The following is a 14,781-nucleotide window of genomic DNA, read 5'->3' as shown; positions in this document are numbered from 1 at the left end:
CCAAACTAACTTCAAACCAATTCAAATTAAATCAACAAATAAATCCACACCAATTATTTTGGTTTGGTAACTAAACCAATTATTAACCCAAATTCTAATGTACCAACAACAATTTCCAAATGTCTAACAATTATTTTGGTTCTTAAGCTAGGTACCAACAATTATTCTAATTAATGTACCAACAATTAGTAATGTACCAACAACATTTATTTTGGTTCTTAAGCTAAGTACCAACAACAACCAAAATTATAATATACCAACAAAAAGAATTAGCAACAAGAATTTTCTAAATTCAATTGGTACCCGAATTAAATTGGTACCCGAATTATTTCTCAAATTGGTACCTCTTAAATTGGTACCCTAATCTATCAAATTTGTAACAAATTACTAACAAGTATATTCTTAAAATACTTGGTACCCGAATTAAACAAATTATTTCTAACAAATTTCTAACAAATTTCTCTCAAATGTCAAACAAATCTCTAAAACAATTTCTAAATTCGGTTTGGTACCCGAATTGTAAACAATTTATAAATTCGGTTTGGTTGATTTGAAACCGAATTGATTTGATTTGATAATTTGGAACTACTTAAAATAGCAAAACTAAAATAGCAAACTTACCTAAAATGAGAGGCGAGAGGACTGAGAGGAGAGGGCCGAGCAATGGAGCCGGCGGAGGATAAGACAGGACCGGGCCACCGGAACGGCGGAGGAGAAGAGCAATGGAAACTCAAAATGCACGGCTAGGTCACGGCTAGGTCACGGCGGAGAAGAGAACACAGAACCGGGTTTTGAGGTTTCAAATCAGGGCTAGGTCACGGCGGAGGAGAGGGTTTTGAGGTTATGAGGTTTTGGGTTTTTGAAAAATTTGTAAGTTTTAAAGAATATAGATGCGCCGGTTGGAGAGGGAAGCCGATCAGCATCGGTTCCTAGCTTAAGAACCGATGCTGATGGTACTATATATTTAAAATAATGCGGTTTTTTATCAGCATCGGTTCTTAAGTTAGGAACCGATGCTGATAGTGCTATTTATTTATGAATGTGTATGTTATTTTAAAATATTAAAAAAAGGAAGTTTATGTGTTATTTTATATTTTTTTATTTTAAAATATAAAAAAAGGATTTTTATGTGTTATTTTATATTTTTGAATATGTATATCATTTTAAAATATAAAAAAAAATGTTTATGTGTTATTTTGAATATGTATATCATTTTAAATATAAAATATTACTATCAGCATCGGTTCTTAAGTTAGGAACCGATGCTGATGGTACTATATATTTAAAATAATGCGGTTTTTTATCAGCATCGGTTCTTAAGTTAGGAACCGATGCTGATAGTGTTATTTATTTATGAATGTGCTTTTTATTTTTGAATGTGTATGTTATTTTAAAATATAAAAAAAGCATGTTTATGTGTTATTTAATATTTTTGTATTTTAAAAATTACTTATAAAATAAAATAAAATAAGCTACTAAAATAAAAACATTAGAAATTTAAAAATAAGCTAATAAATTACATTTAACATGAAAAAAAATAAGCTACAAGAAGTGTTGAAGAATAACTTGCATGCTTCTCATCGTCGGGTGTTTCAGTGCATTCTGAAAAAAAAAATCGTACCTTTTTGTCAGCAATATTAAATATTATTAACTCACATTTTAATATTTTTTGACATACCAATATTAAATATATGACATACCAATATTATGACTTGCCAATGGAAACTTCTTCAACCCATTCTCCTTCATCATGATCGATGCGCATGTGACCTGTTTCATTATCCTCAGCGCCCGGTAGAGATGCCATGCCAGTAGAAAACGGTGGTATCTCATCAAAATGATCGTACGCTTCTTCGTCTTCCACATTATCAATCCCGATTATACGTCTTTTACCAGGAAGGACAACATGTCTTGAACGATCGGCGGGATCAGTTACGTAGAACACTTGCGTGGCTTGTCTTGCAAGTATAAATGGATCATCCTTATATCCAGCTTTACTGAAATCCACCAGAATAAAACCATCTTCGTCGACTTTAACCCCCCTACGGTTATCGACCCATTTACACATAAATAACGGGATATTAAATCTTATGTAATCGAGCTCCCAAATTTCTTCAATAAACCCGTAATATGACATCGATGCATGCGATGGTCCGGCACCTTTAGGATCTGACAAATCACTCGAAACAGCTACTAACGTCACTCCACTGTTTTGCACGGTACTCTTTGCATCTTGATTTCTTGTGTAAAATGTGTACCCGTTGATGTCATATCCTTGGAAGGTCCTCACGACATGAACTGGACCAAGAGCCAACAATTTGACAATTTCTTTAATGTTTTCTCCCTCCGGAGCTTGCATGACTCTACGTGTAAACCATCTTTCAAAAGTTTTATTGTGTTCGCCGATTAACCACTTGTTAGATTTCTTAGGATTCTGTTGCCGCAAGAGAGTCATATGCTCGTCCCAAAAAGGATGAACGTCAGTGAGGTGTTGCAAAACATGAAAATGTGCTAGTGACATTGTTGTACTATCAGGCACGAATAATTTCGCACCGATTGTTCCTACCCCGTGAAGTCTACCCTCGTGCCGAGATTTAGGGATGCCGATGGCTTTGACATCATCCATATAATTAGTACAAAACTCAATAACCTCTTCGGCAGTGTAAGCTCTTACAATGCTGCCCTCAGGCCGATATCGGTTCCTGACATATCCCTTTAACAATCCCATGTATCTCTCGAACGGATACATGTACCGCAAGAAAACAGGTTCACACATCTTAATTTCTCTAATTAGGTGAACGATTAAATGAACCATGATGTCAAAAAAAGACGGCGGAAAATACATTTCAAGATGACAAAGAGTGACAACAACCTCCTTCTGCAGAGCATCTAGCGTATCAGGATCATTTACTTTGCAACAGATGGCGTTAAAGAAAAAGCAAAGCTTCGTAATGGTCTGCCTAACACACTTTGGCAATATGCCCCGAATTGCAACAGGAAGAAGCTGTGTCATTAAAACATGACAGTCGTGAGACTTCATTCCTGTCAATTTTAAATCATCCAGTGAAACTAGGTTTTTAAAATTCGAAGAATATCCAGATGGAACTTTGACACCATGAAGGCATTCCAGTAAGCTTTTTTTCTCTGCTTTCGATAGCGTATGCATTGCGGGTTTTAGATATGTACAAGTTTTTCCTTTTTCTCTTTCCTTCTCTGCTGGTTGTAGATCTGGCCTTATGTTCAAGAATTGCATGTCTTTCCGAGCATTGATACCGTCCTTAGTTTTACCCGGAATATTCAATAATGTTCCAACTATGCTATCACACACGTTTTTAACCACATGCATCACATCGAGACAGTGTCGAACCTCTAAGTGCTCCCAGTATGGTAAATCCCAGAATATTGACCTCTTCTTCCAACATATTTTCGGAGCCCCTTTCTTTCTCACCACCTTCTTTTTAAATTTACCCAATTGAACTTTCAAATCTTTTACTCGCGAATAAACTTGCTTACCGGTCAACGGGTAATTTGCTCTGGTATTCTCGGTCTTTCCATTGAATTCTTTTTTTCTCTTTCGGTGTGCGTGGTTGGCAGGAAGAAATCTACGATGACCTATGTACACATTTTTAGAGGAGTTGGGTAGCCACACATCGACTGTATTATCCAGGCAAACAGGGCACGCTTTCTCTCATTTGACACTATAACCCGACAAATTTCCATAAGCCGGAAAATCATTAATGGTGCAGAAAAGCATGGCCCGTAAAGTAAATTTCTCCTTGCTGTATGCATCATACATTTGCACTCCGGGTTGCCATAATTCTTTTAAATCCTCAATCAATGGCGCTAGATATACATCTATGTCGTTCCCGTGCTGTTTGGGTCCTGATATGAGCAAGGTCAACATGATGTATTTGCGCTTCATACATAACCAAGGCGGAAGATTATAAATGCACAATAAAACCGGCCAACTGCTATGCTTGTTGCTCATGCTACTGTGCGGATTTATTCCATCTGCACTCAGCCCAAGCTTTAGATTTCTAGGGTCACGTCCGAATTCAGAAAACTCTCTGTCAATATTCCTCCACTGGGGAGAATCAGCGGGGTGCCGTAATTTCCCGTCTTTCTTCCGGTTTTCGGCATGCCAACGCAGTAATTTTGCATATTTAGCATTTGAGAACAAACGTTTGAATCTCGGTTTTACGGGGAGGTACCACAATGCTTTTGCAGGAGGTCCTTTATTCGGTTTACAATCATCACTTTTATCACTGGCAATCTGCTTTGGTTTGTAACGTGATGCACCACATTTTGGACACTCGTGAAGGTCTTCATACTCATTTCGATATAATATACAATCATTTGGGCACGCGTGTATTCTTTGAACTCCCAAATCAACTGGGCACAATATTTTCTTCGCTTCGTAAATATTGGGTGGTATCTCATTTCCTTCCGGAAGCATTTCTTTTAAAGTTTGTAATAGCTCAGTAAAACTTCTATCACTCCAACCGTTAGATGCTTTAAGGTTATACAATTTTAATACACCTTTCAATTTTGAAAATTTAGAACAACCAGGATACAATTCCTTATTAGAGTCTTCGTACAAATTCTCAAACAAACAATACTGCTTATCATTATCAAAATCCTCTTCTATATCACGTAACATTTGATCAAAATTATCACATTTATCTACCACTATATCATCATTTTCTTCGGTATGATACTCCTGTTGCTCAGTACGAGTACCTACGTCGGTTTCCAATCCCCGTAAGTCATTCCCCTCATCCCCAACGGTATGGTATTCCTGATGCTCAGTACCAGTACCTATGTCGGTTGGAAAACTCTCACCATGCCATATCCAACACTTATATCCTTGCTTGAATCCACGACGGATTAAATGGCTCCTCACTTGGTTCGAGTTGGAAAATTTTTTACCATTGTTACAATCACGACAAGGACACGACATCATTGTACTCCCCTTATTCGCCATATCTTCCATAGCAACTCTGATAAATTCCTCGACACCTGTCGTATATTCATCCGATAGACGTGATGCTTCGTACATCCAACTGCGGTCCATCTGCAATTATAGTAGAACACGATTAATTTAGAACAAGCTTGGGGTACTAAATTATATTCACAGTAAGGCTTACATGGGGCCTGGTTACCATCCTATCCCACTCTTTGAATACTTCGTCTCAGTAGTGACCACTTGGTAGTCGTGTTTTAGTATTTAAGAAAATTTCGGCAGCATTTCCCCTTAGTTCCCCGAGTATTCGGGGAACTAATAAGGAGAAATGCTGCCGAAATTTTCTTAAATACTAAAACACGACTAACAAGTGGTCACATCCTAATTGAGACAAAGTATTCAAAGAGCAGTCCCAAAACGGGGACTATTCAAAATTAATCTCTAATGGATTAATTTTGAACGGGTATCATGACTTAAAGGCATTAATCATGCGGTTTTGGCTCTCAAGACAATACTCTAGCTACATACTTACTACAAATCTATTTAGTCTAGCTATCGAAATACACATTTATGCACAAAACTAATTAAACATGAGTTTTATGTGGTACTTACAACTTTTTTAGATGCCGTACCGAGTGAGATGAAGATCGCTGCACCAAATCTCTCAATAATAGCCAAACTACAAAATTAAACCATCGGAACCTAAATAAGAGATGTATATATATATATAACATGGACTTGGCTACGATGCTATATATGGGTTGCATAGAGGCCTCCCGTGCTACGGCTCAATATTTGAGTTTTCAAAATACTCACGGTCGATCCGAACCGTTTATCTTGTTCTCCGTATTAATATGTGTTTGGAGACCAAATTTTACATTTTTTGGAAATTTTTAACTATTTTTTTAGATTTATTGAAAATCGTTGTTTTTCAGACAAATATGGACCATAAAAAAATAGTAAACAATTTCCAAAAAATGTCAAATTTGGTCTCCAAACACATATTAATACGGAGAACAAGATAAACGGTTCGGATCGACCGTGAGTATTTTGAAAACTCAAATATTGAGCCGTAGCACGGGAGGCCTCTATGCAACCCATAGCATATTAGCCAAATACTATATAACATATATATGATGCATGCTAGGGTATATATGGGTATATATCAAAAGCTCAAATATAGCATGCATGTGCAAATATAGTTATATCAAAAATTCATATATATCATGAATTTGCTCATCTTCACATATAAAGAAAATCTTAAAATATAAAAATGTATTAAAACCTAAAAGATAGATTAGGGTTTATAAAATGGGCCGAATTAGAACCTAAATTGTGCTAGATCTAACATCAAACTTGAGAAAAGAGATGATTAATCAATTAATGAACCTGAGAACGAAGAGTGAGATAGCTGATCAATGCCCAGTAAGATAGCTGCTGCGCCAAGCAATGGAGGAAGAAGAAAGAAAAATGATTCTGTGAAGAATCAGACTTCGGGATAAAGCTAAATAAGAACTATCAGCATCGGTTCTAAGCTTAGAACCAATGCTGATACTTTACAATCAGAATCGGTTCTAAACTTAGAACCGATGCTGATAGTGCATGTGCTGTGCTTTCATTAGCTTTTAGTATCGGTTTTAGTGATAGAACCGATTCAGGTAGGTATTAGTATCGGTTGGTCAGTACACCCGATCCAGATAAGCCGATCCTGATTTCTGTTTTTCCACTAGTATAAGCTATACATGTAGACATGTAGTACGTAGCTTACGGTATAATAGCATCTGCAAACTACAAAAACATCATACTAGAATTACTTGGCTTCATCTCTTTGCAAGCAAAGCTCCATGTCTTGTTAAGTTAAAATTATTTTAAATTGGAGAGGACATACATGGGGGAACCAATGTTTTTATGATGCATATATATGGAAGGAGTACGTGTGCAGCCGCAGATGTATTTTAAGTCCCTTAATATTATATATACTTGTATTTTTTATATGGCATGGCTGCATGGGTCTGCACGAACATATGCGGTATATATACGGCCCCCATGCGGTCAATTAATACATGCATGTGGTATATATAGGGGTGCAAACGGGTTGGATATTATCTGACTGTATTCGCATCCGTATCCGAAAATTAGATACGGATATCCAATATCTGAATATCCGTGCGGATACGGATATAGTTTTGAATTTTAATTATCCGTATCCGAATAGTAGATATATACCATATAGTTACCAATAATTATGAAAATATTTATATATATATATATATATATGAGTAAGGCTACGCTACTTCGCGAATTAAACAGGTTGTTTTAATTCGCGCTCATATCTCTAGTTTCGAAGTCCAAATAGCCGATCCAAACCGTTAGATGTTTAATCTATATTAAAATGTGCTTGGAGACCAAATTTTACATTTTTTGAAATTTTTTTACTATTTATTAAGATGGTTTGAAAATCGCTGTTTTTTAATGGTGCAGAATTTTAATAAAAACAACAATTTTCAAACCATCTTAATAAATAGTAAACAAATTCCAAAAAATGTAAAATTTGGTCTCCAAGCACATTTTAATATAGATTAAACATCTAACGGTTTGGATCGGCTATTTGGCCTTCAAAACTAGAGATATGAGCGCGAATTAAAACAACACTTTTAATTCGCGAAGTAGCGTAGCATTACTCTATATATATATATATATATATAGAGTATGGCTAACATGCTTCCTCTAGAACTTCAGCAATATGCTTCTAACTGTCTGGATCGTTGGATTTCCTTTTAGATTCACTTTTTCATCAAGCGCTGATCAAATTTGATATAACGGAGGAAATTAAAAAGTCGCTCCGTTAGATAAACTAGGTTTGGTTCAGTGAATTGACTCCCTCCTCCCGCCTTGTCTTTTCGTTCGACTCTCCCTGTCGTTCGAAATCTCTCTCTCTCTCGTTCAAACTGGTGACCTTGCCCTGGAATCTTGCCGCACACAGCCTCAGCATCACTTCGCACTACTCTCGTCGATCCTCTTCCTCGCGCCTCAATCGCTCACAGCCCGCCTCCTGTCTGCCGTCTCTTCCTCAAATCGCACCTCTGAATCAAAATCAAGGTAACCTTTTTTTGGAAATTCTTCAAATTATTAACGCCTCTTTAAGAATCGCACCTCAATTTTGTTTAGAAAAATCTGAATAAAGCCATAATTTTACAAAAATCGAAATGCCTCTTTTAGAGTCGCACCTCTTATTATAAATGTCTCTAATTCATTTTTATTCAATCAGTCAGAGAACTATGTTATTGATGGAAAAATTGATCCAAAAAAAAAAACTAACTTAGCAGTACAATCCTACCAAAAAAAAATCTATTTCAGTTAAATTATCTTTTCTTTATTAAAATTAATTTCCATGTGTTATGAGATTTCGTGGCTGTAGCTTTCTGATATGCTAATTTGGTTAAGTTTGATCTTCAATTAAAATTTAAAATTGATATGTACCATATGCATTGAAATTGGAACCATTAACCAATTCACGATATTATTTTCCTCATGTGCTGAACCTTTGATTAATTGAAAATTCACTTGTTGCTCTCCCAAAATTTGAACAGATTTATTTGTATGTTTTTATGCTTGCTGTTTACAAACAGATTTGTATTCTTTCTATTTAAATTGGTCCAATTTTTCATATTTTTTTCCAATTTCTGGTGTTCTTTTTGCAGCAATTAAATAATTGTTTAATTATGCTTATTAGATCATTTCTTTTGTAGATAAATGGATGCTTTAGAGGTAGATGAGATGACTGATTTGGAAGAACATTTAATGGACACATTAGAATCTGTCGTACCTGAAGCGGATGAGTGGGGAGACCGAGAAGTGTGTAACCTTATGGAATCTGTCGTTCCTTTAGAAGAGGGAAGCATGGAACCTTATGTAGGCATGGAATTCTCTAGTAAACAAATGGCTTATGATTTTTACAACACATATGGCTTCATAACTGGATTTAGTATCCGTATGAATACCTTCAACAAGAATGTGAAAGGGGTAATAACTTCAGTTAGGCTGGTTTGTTCCAAACAAGGGTTTGCTAAAGGAAAAAAGAGGCAAATGGAAGAGCCATTGGAGTCGGTTAGTGATACAATTGTGAAAACACCTGAAAAGCAAACATCTCTTCATCGATGTGGTTGCAAGGCTTCGTGCACCGTGAGGTTGCATGAGGATGGGAAATGGAGGGTATCAACTTTCTACAAGGAACATAACCATGCATTTGTTCAAAACACTCCTTCGAAGAAGCGACACCTTCGTTCGCACAAACAAATTTCTATGAAAGAGAGGGTAGATATTGAGTTACTAAATGAGCAAAATGTTGGAACTGCCAAAATTAGGGAGTATCTAGCAGCGAAGGCAGGAGGCAGAGAGAACCTTCATTACAGTAAAAAAGATGTGAACAACCAAATTGGGAAGGCGAAGAAAAAATTGGTAGGGGTGGATGCGAATGCGTTGATTGACTACTTCAGGCGAAGGCAACAAGATGATCCCGATTTTTTATTCGATATAGAGCCCGATGAGGATAAGGCTGTGAGAAACATATTCTGGGTAGATGGTCGGTCGAGAAGGGCATATCAAGAGTTCGGTGATGTTATCGTGTTTGATACAACCTACCAGACCAACAAGTATAGTATGCCCATGGGACCTTTCATTGGTGTTAACCATCACCGGCAATCAATATTTTTTGGTTGTGCCTTAATTAGAGATGAGAAGAAGACAACTTTTTATTGGTTGTTTACTACATGGTTGCAAGCGATGGGTGGTAGGAAGCCAAAGTCCATATTCACAGACCAATGCCCATCGATGAAGGCAGCGATAGAGAAAGTGTTTGGTGTTGACACTATTCATAGGTGTTGTTTGTGGCATGTGATGATTAAGGCTAAGGAGCACTTGGGGGTGATCTATGGGGTGGTAAATGGCTTCAAAGATGAATTTTCTGATCTCATTACTTATAGCTGGTCGATTGAAGACTTTGAAGCAAATTGGATTGCTTTTGTTAAGAAATATAAAATGGAGGGTAACAAGCACCTAAAAGTGATGTTCGACAAACGTGCCGAATGGGCCCCTGCTTATTTTCGTGAGACTTTTTGTGCTGGGATGTCAACTACACAACGAAGTGAGAGCATTAATGCCGTAACAAAGATCTGGATGGACTCCAATACTTCTTTGTACGATTTTGCAACAAAGTTTGAAAAGATGGTTCAAGGTGTCTACGAGAGAGAGAGTGATGAGGACATTCGAACATTGAATGAGGTCCCACAATTGTCGACTACCGATCCAATAGAGGCTGAAGCGCGACGAGTGTACACTCGCAACATGTTCTCTCATTTTAAGGCAGAATTAAAGAAATGTGGAGGGTTGCGGATTCATGAGGTGGAGAAGGACAAGCTATATGAAGTACGTCCAGCAAAGGCAAAGGCAAAATACAAATGGTATAAACCGAATCGCATGGTTTGCATAGACAAAGCAAATGGCAAGGCTGATTGCGATTGCAAAATGTTTCTATTTAAGGGTGTTTTATGTTCACATGCACTAGAGGTGATGCGATTAACATCAATGGAGCCATTCCTTCCTAAACACTACATCTTAAAAAGATGGACCCGTGATGCTAATGCAAGCATAAAGAGAGGTACAAATGATAGAAGCATAGAAGGCATAAACCTAGATTCTGTCATGCTTAATGCCCTAACCCAACGATGGCAAATACTTTCTAAGGAGGCACTCAAAGATCATGCGACGTATGAAATGGTTTGTACAAAATTGGATGAGCTCGTAGGTGATGCAACAAAAAGCAATCAAAGAATTTCCCGAGATACTCCTACACAAAGAAAAGAATTGTCTAGCTGTGAAGCATCACAATCTCTTAAGTTTCATGATCCACCGGTCTCACATTGTAAAGGCAAAAGAAGACCAGAAAGATTCAAACGTCCGATTGAAGTAAAAGATGCCAAGAAAATGCGCACTTGTAGCTACTGTCATAGAAAGGAAGGCCACAACATGAGAAATTGTCCAAAGGTATAATAATTTAACAAAAAACTTCAATTTCAGCTTATGCCAATTATGTTTGCTTTTTGTAACATGCATTACTGTCTTCTTTTTTGGTAGAAAAAAAATGATGAGAAATTAGGGTTGGGTCAAGCACAAGAACTGTCTGCGAGTGAAGAAGAAGATTACAATGAGGACGACAATGCAGATTACATTGAAGGCGATAATTCATATGATAGTGAAGAATGAAGAAGATGATCGATGATTTAGGATTTTGTTTAATGTAGTAACTAGTGCTTACTTTTTGTCAAGGATATTAAATATAATATGTTTTGAGACTATTTTGAGACATAGTAGTGTGCTGTTATGGAAATTTATGATGCAAATTTATGTTGGAAATGTATTGTTTTGTTCAATTTATGTTGAAATTGTTGAATGTGAGACTTTGTATGCATATACCTTGTGCTGAAATGGCTTTACGTTACTTGCTCATTTATACTGTCTGGTGTCCGTTTAAACTAGTTTGAATGAAATTGGGTTAAATTGAAATGTGCTTTGCTGAAAAATTAGGTGATCTCGTATAGGTAAGTGTAATAAGAATCAAGGCGAGCTCGTTTGTTATATATATATGAAATTTATGTTGGAAATTTATGTGAGCACTCATTCTTTGATCAAGTAAGAGTACAAATATCGGCTTTCATAATTGTGTATTTTGATTTGTTGTATCAGAATACATAATGTCTTTTAATATTTTGAAATAATGGAATTGATGCATAATTGGTACTTTTGTTGTTTTGCTATTGTAATTTTCAATGGTGTTGTTCTGCAGAATTAGTACCATGTATAAAAATTACAATTGAAGAGAAACATACTGTCAAAAGCATTTATTATTTCATCTTTGCTTCCAGTTGTACATATAGCCATTGCATAAATTAATTTACAAGTTTTTGTACAAATAAATTACAAGATGTTCTAATAAGCTCTGCCTCTTCCTTGTGCCTCTCATCTCCTCTTCCTAGCGCCTCTTCTAACAAGCATCCATTTGATTTTTCTTTGCATAAACAACAAGCAGCAAGAGTTGAAACAACAAACACCAATTTCTTTTTTCATCAAGCATAACAACAATACATGAAAAACATACACCACAATAACCTGTTTCTATTTCTTTGCATAAACAATATAAAAAATTACAACCCTAGTCTCATTATAAAAAGGAAAAGAAACAAAAAAAAGAGTAAAAAAATACAGTTACACATATCAGCAGCATCCAATTTCCCATAGCAAAATTTTCATATAACCAATTTTACTCGAAACTATACAAATAACTTTAGCTATACCTCTTAATTTTCAGAATAAGCATCTATTTACTAAAAAGTAATTAAAAAAAAGCAATGCAAAAAATGCAATAAATACCCTTGCACTAGGAATATGATTGCCCATTTTAACCAGCATTTTAACACAAAATTAAAGTATTCAAACGCACAAAATTGGCATAGAGAGAGAGACGCTAACCCATTTTGTGCAAATCTGTCACACAGCAGTGAGTAAAATTCGAATAGAGAGTAAAACTGAGCTCCCAATTTTTCAATAATAACCAAGTTCCCTATATTTCAAATAATTAAAGAAAGAACCAAAACTGAGATAAAGGCCAAAATACTCTTAATTTGGCTGTGAGGTGCGAACCAATTTTGTAGATAGAGACCAAATTGGTCTTAATTTTGCAATAATAAATGAGCTCTCAATTATGCACATAATTATTACTATTTTCAACTAATCTGGCTTGCAATTGAATTAAAGAGGAAAATCATATCTAGGTTTTCACATTTCAGTAGATTACTCAGATAGAGAGAGAGAGAGAGACGACGACCTTACCAAGGGATGGAGAGAGAGGACAGCGAGGGCTACGCGAGTCCACGGACTGGAATCGGTCGAACGCTCGCGAGACGAAATATACCTTCAGTGGTTCAAGAGCAGAGGAGATGGGTGCGCGCACAGAGAGAGATGGAGCCGTGCAGGTGGGAGCACGAGCAAAGAGAGCCGCGGAGGGAGAGCAAGAGCGGCAGCTGGAGTAGAAGAGAGAGAAACCCAAGGGAGAAAAACAGAAGCGGAGAAACCTAAAAGACCATTTTGGATTTTGCTGCAAAGATAACGGGGTCCGTTAGCGCTCTCCGTTCCGCACATTTTCAGATCATCCAGCACGAATCTAATAACGAATCCGACGGTTTAAAGTGTTAGAAGCATATTGCTGAAGTTCTAGAGGAAGCATGTTAGCCATACTCTATATATATATATATATATATATCTATGGATATCCGATCTGTATTTGTATGTATCCATCTAATATCCGATCCGTATCCGAAAATTAAAAAGGATGCGGATATGATTTTACCACTATCCGATCCTTGCACCCCTAGGTATATATGCGGCATGCGGTCAAGCATGTATATATATGTGTGTGTGTGTGTGGTGTGCGGTATATACGTTAAACTGTCTTTTTTTTTTCTTTTTTATTATAGTCCATAGACAACACACATTTTTTCCTGCTTTTAGCAGGGTTCGAACTCACGTTCTCCCGTAGAAGAGTAGGTGTTCTAATCAGCTGCACTAGGCAGCTGTAACTATATATATGTTAACTGTCAATTGTCCTGTACGTAAGCTATTCGATCAGCTGCAATAAAAAAACAAAAAAAAAACATAATTATTTCCTATTTCAAGTTATAAATTAACTTATAATTACATATTGTTTACTATTTGATTTCTGATAAACTTTTTTGATGGTGGATATTTTAAATTTGAAATAATTTTCATATATATTAGTATATTACATGCTTTTCTAAAAGAAAGAAATATTTGAACCATTCAGAAACATCCAGAAATAACTGATAATTTTTGCAGCATTAAAGAAATCAATGTGTATTCGCATTTAAATAAAATGCTATTGTTAGTCTCTCTCTTTTAATTAAATATTAAAAATTAAGTCATCAAACTATTTAATGTCTACAAAAAATTCTCTATTTGAATTTTAAACATGTCTCACACATGATCGTTAATTACTTTTATTTTCTTTTTTCCCATCTTATGCTATTTTCATATTCTTTTGTAAAATTGTAGTACTCCCTCTCTGTTCTAATTATAAAATCATGAAAAAAAAAATCTCTATTTATTGTTATCGATTTTTTTATTGTAAGATATATATTTTCTAACAAATAGCTATTATAAGTTTTTTTTTCTATGTTTATATTTCAACATATTAATTAAGATTATATCCATATCTTTAAACTTAGGCACCTGATTATGGTATTACGATTTGTCTATTTTGGTTACTTAATTAAGATATCTAAAAATAGTTAATCTTTTATTTTATGATTGTAAATGCATTCTCGATAATTTGTATCAGCAAAATTTCATAACTATATTATTTAACATAATAAACTAAATAATATTATTGAAACTATTTATGTATTTTTTGGTGATTATATGATGTCAAATAAAGCACGCATTGATTAAAATTATAAAGTGACATACACAACAGGTTTTAAATTTGTTCTAGTGTGTTTAATATTTGACATATCATTTTTATTTAGTGCAAAAAAGTAACAAGAATGTAATTGATCATATAGAGAGAGAATCTATGTTAGTTTTGATGGCTATATAATTTGAAATTGAGCCCCCACTGATTATTGTAAATGCAACTAATTTAGCAGTTAAGCATCGTTTTGACATGTAAATGTAGAATAAGAGGAGGGATCGGATCACATCTTTTTTGGTGACATCAGATGACATCGTGCATTTTCAAAGTTCAAACA

At 35.5% G+C, this 14,781-nt stretch overlaps 1 protein-coding gene across 1 annotated transcript; it reads left to right on the top strand.

The window, feature by feature from the left end:
• The first annotated feature begins 7,661 nt into the window (after positions 1–7,661).
• On the top strand, positions 7,662–11,395 carry LOC144573287 (protein FAR1-RELATED SEQUENCE 5-like). Its single transcript, XM_078323030.1, has 3 exons — positions 7,662–8,062; positions 8,713–11,005; positions 11,096–11,395. The coding sequence occupies exons 2-3, from the start codon at positions 8,717–8,719 to the stop codon at positions 11,222–11,224; spliced, it is 2,418 nt and encodes an 805-aa protein (XP_078179156.1). The 5' UTR covers positions 7,662–8,062; positions 8,713–8,716; the 3' UTR covers positions 11,225–11,395.
• The last annotated feature ends 3,386 nt before the right edge of the window (positions 11,396–14,781 follow it).

The sequence above is a fragment of the Carex rostrata genome, chromosome 21, assembly GCF_964058835.1.
Source record: "Carex rostrata chromosome 21, lpCarRost1.2, whole genome shotgun sequence".
Taxonomy (NCBI): Eukaryota; Viridiplantae; Streptophyta; class Magnoliopsida; order Poales; family Cyperaceae; genus Carex; species Carex rostrata.
Note: the sequence above shows the minus strand (reverse complement) of the source record. Positions and strands in the feature narration are given on the sequence as shown.

Excerpts from the sequence above, each read along its gene's own strand:
- LOC144573287 (XM_078323030.1), top strand. The coding sequence starts at position 8,717 with ATGGATGCTTTAGAGGTAGATGAGATGACTGATTTGGAAGAACATTTA. Across the intron at positions 11,006-11,095 it reads ACATGAGAAATTGTCCAAAG|AAAAAAAATGATGAGAAATT; the intron begins GTATAATAATTT and ends CTTTTTTGGTAG.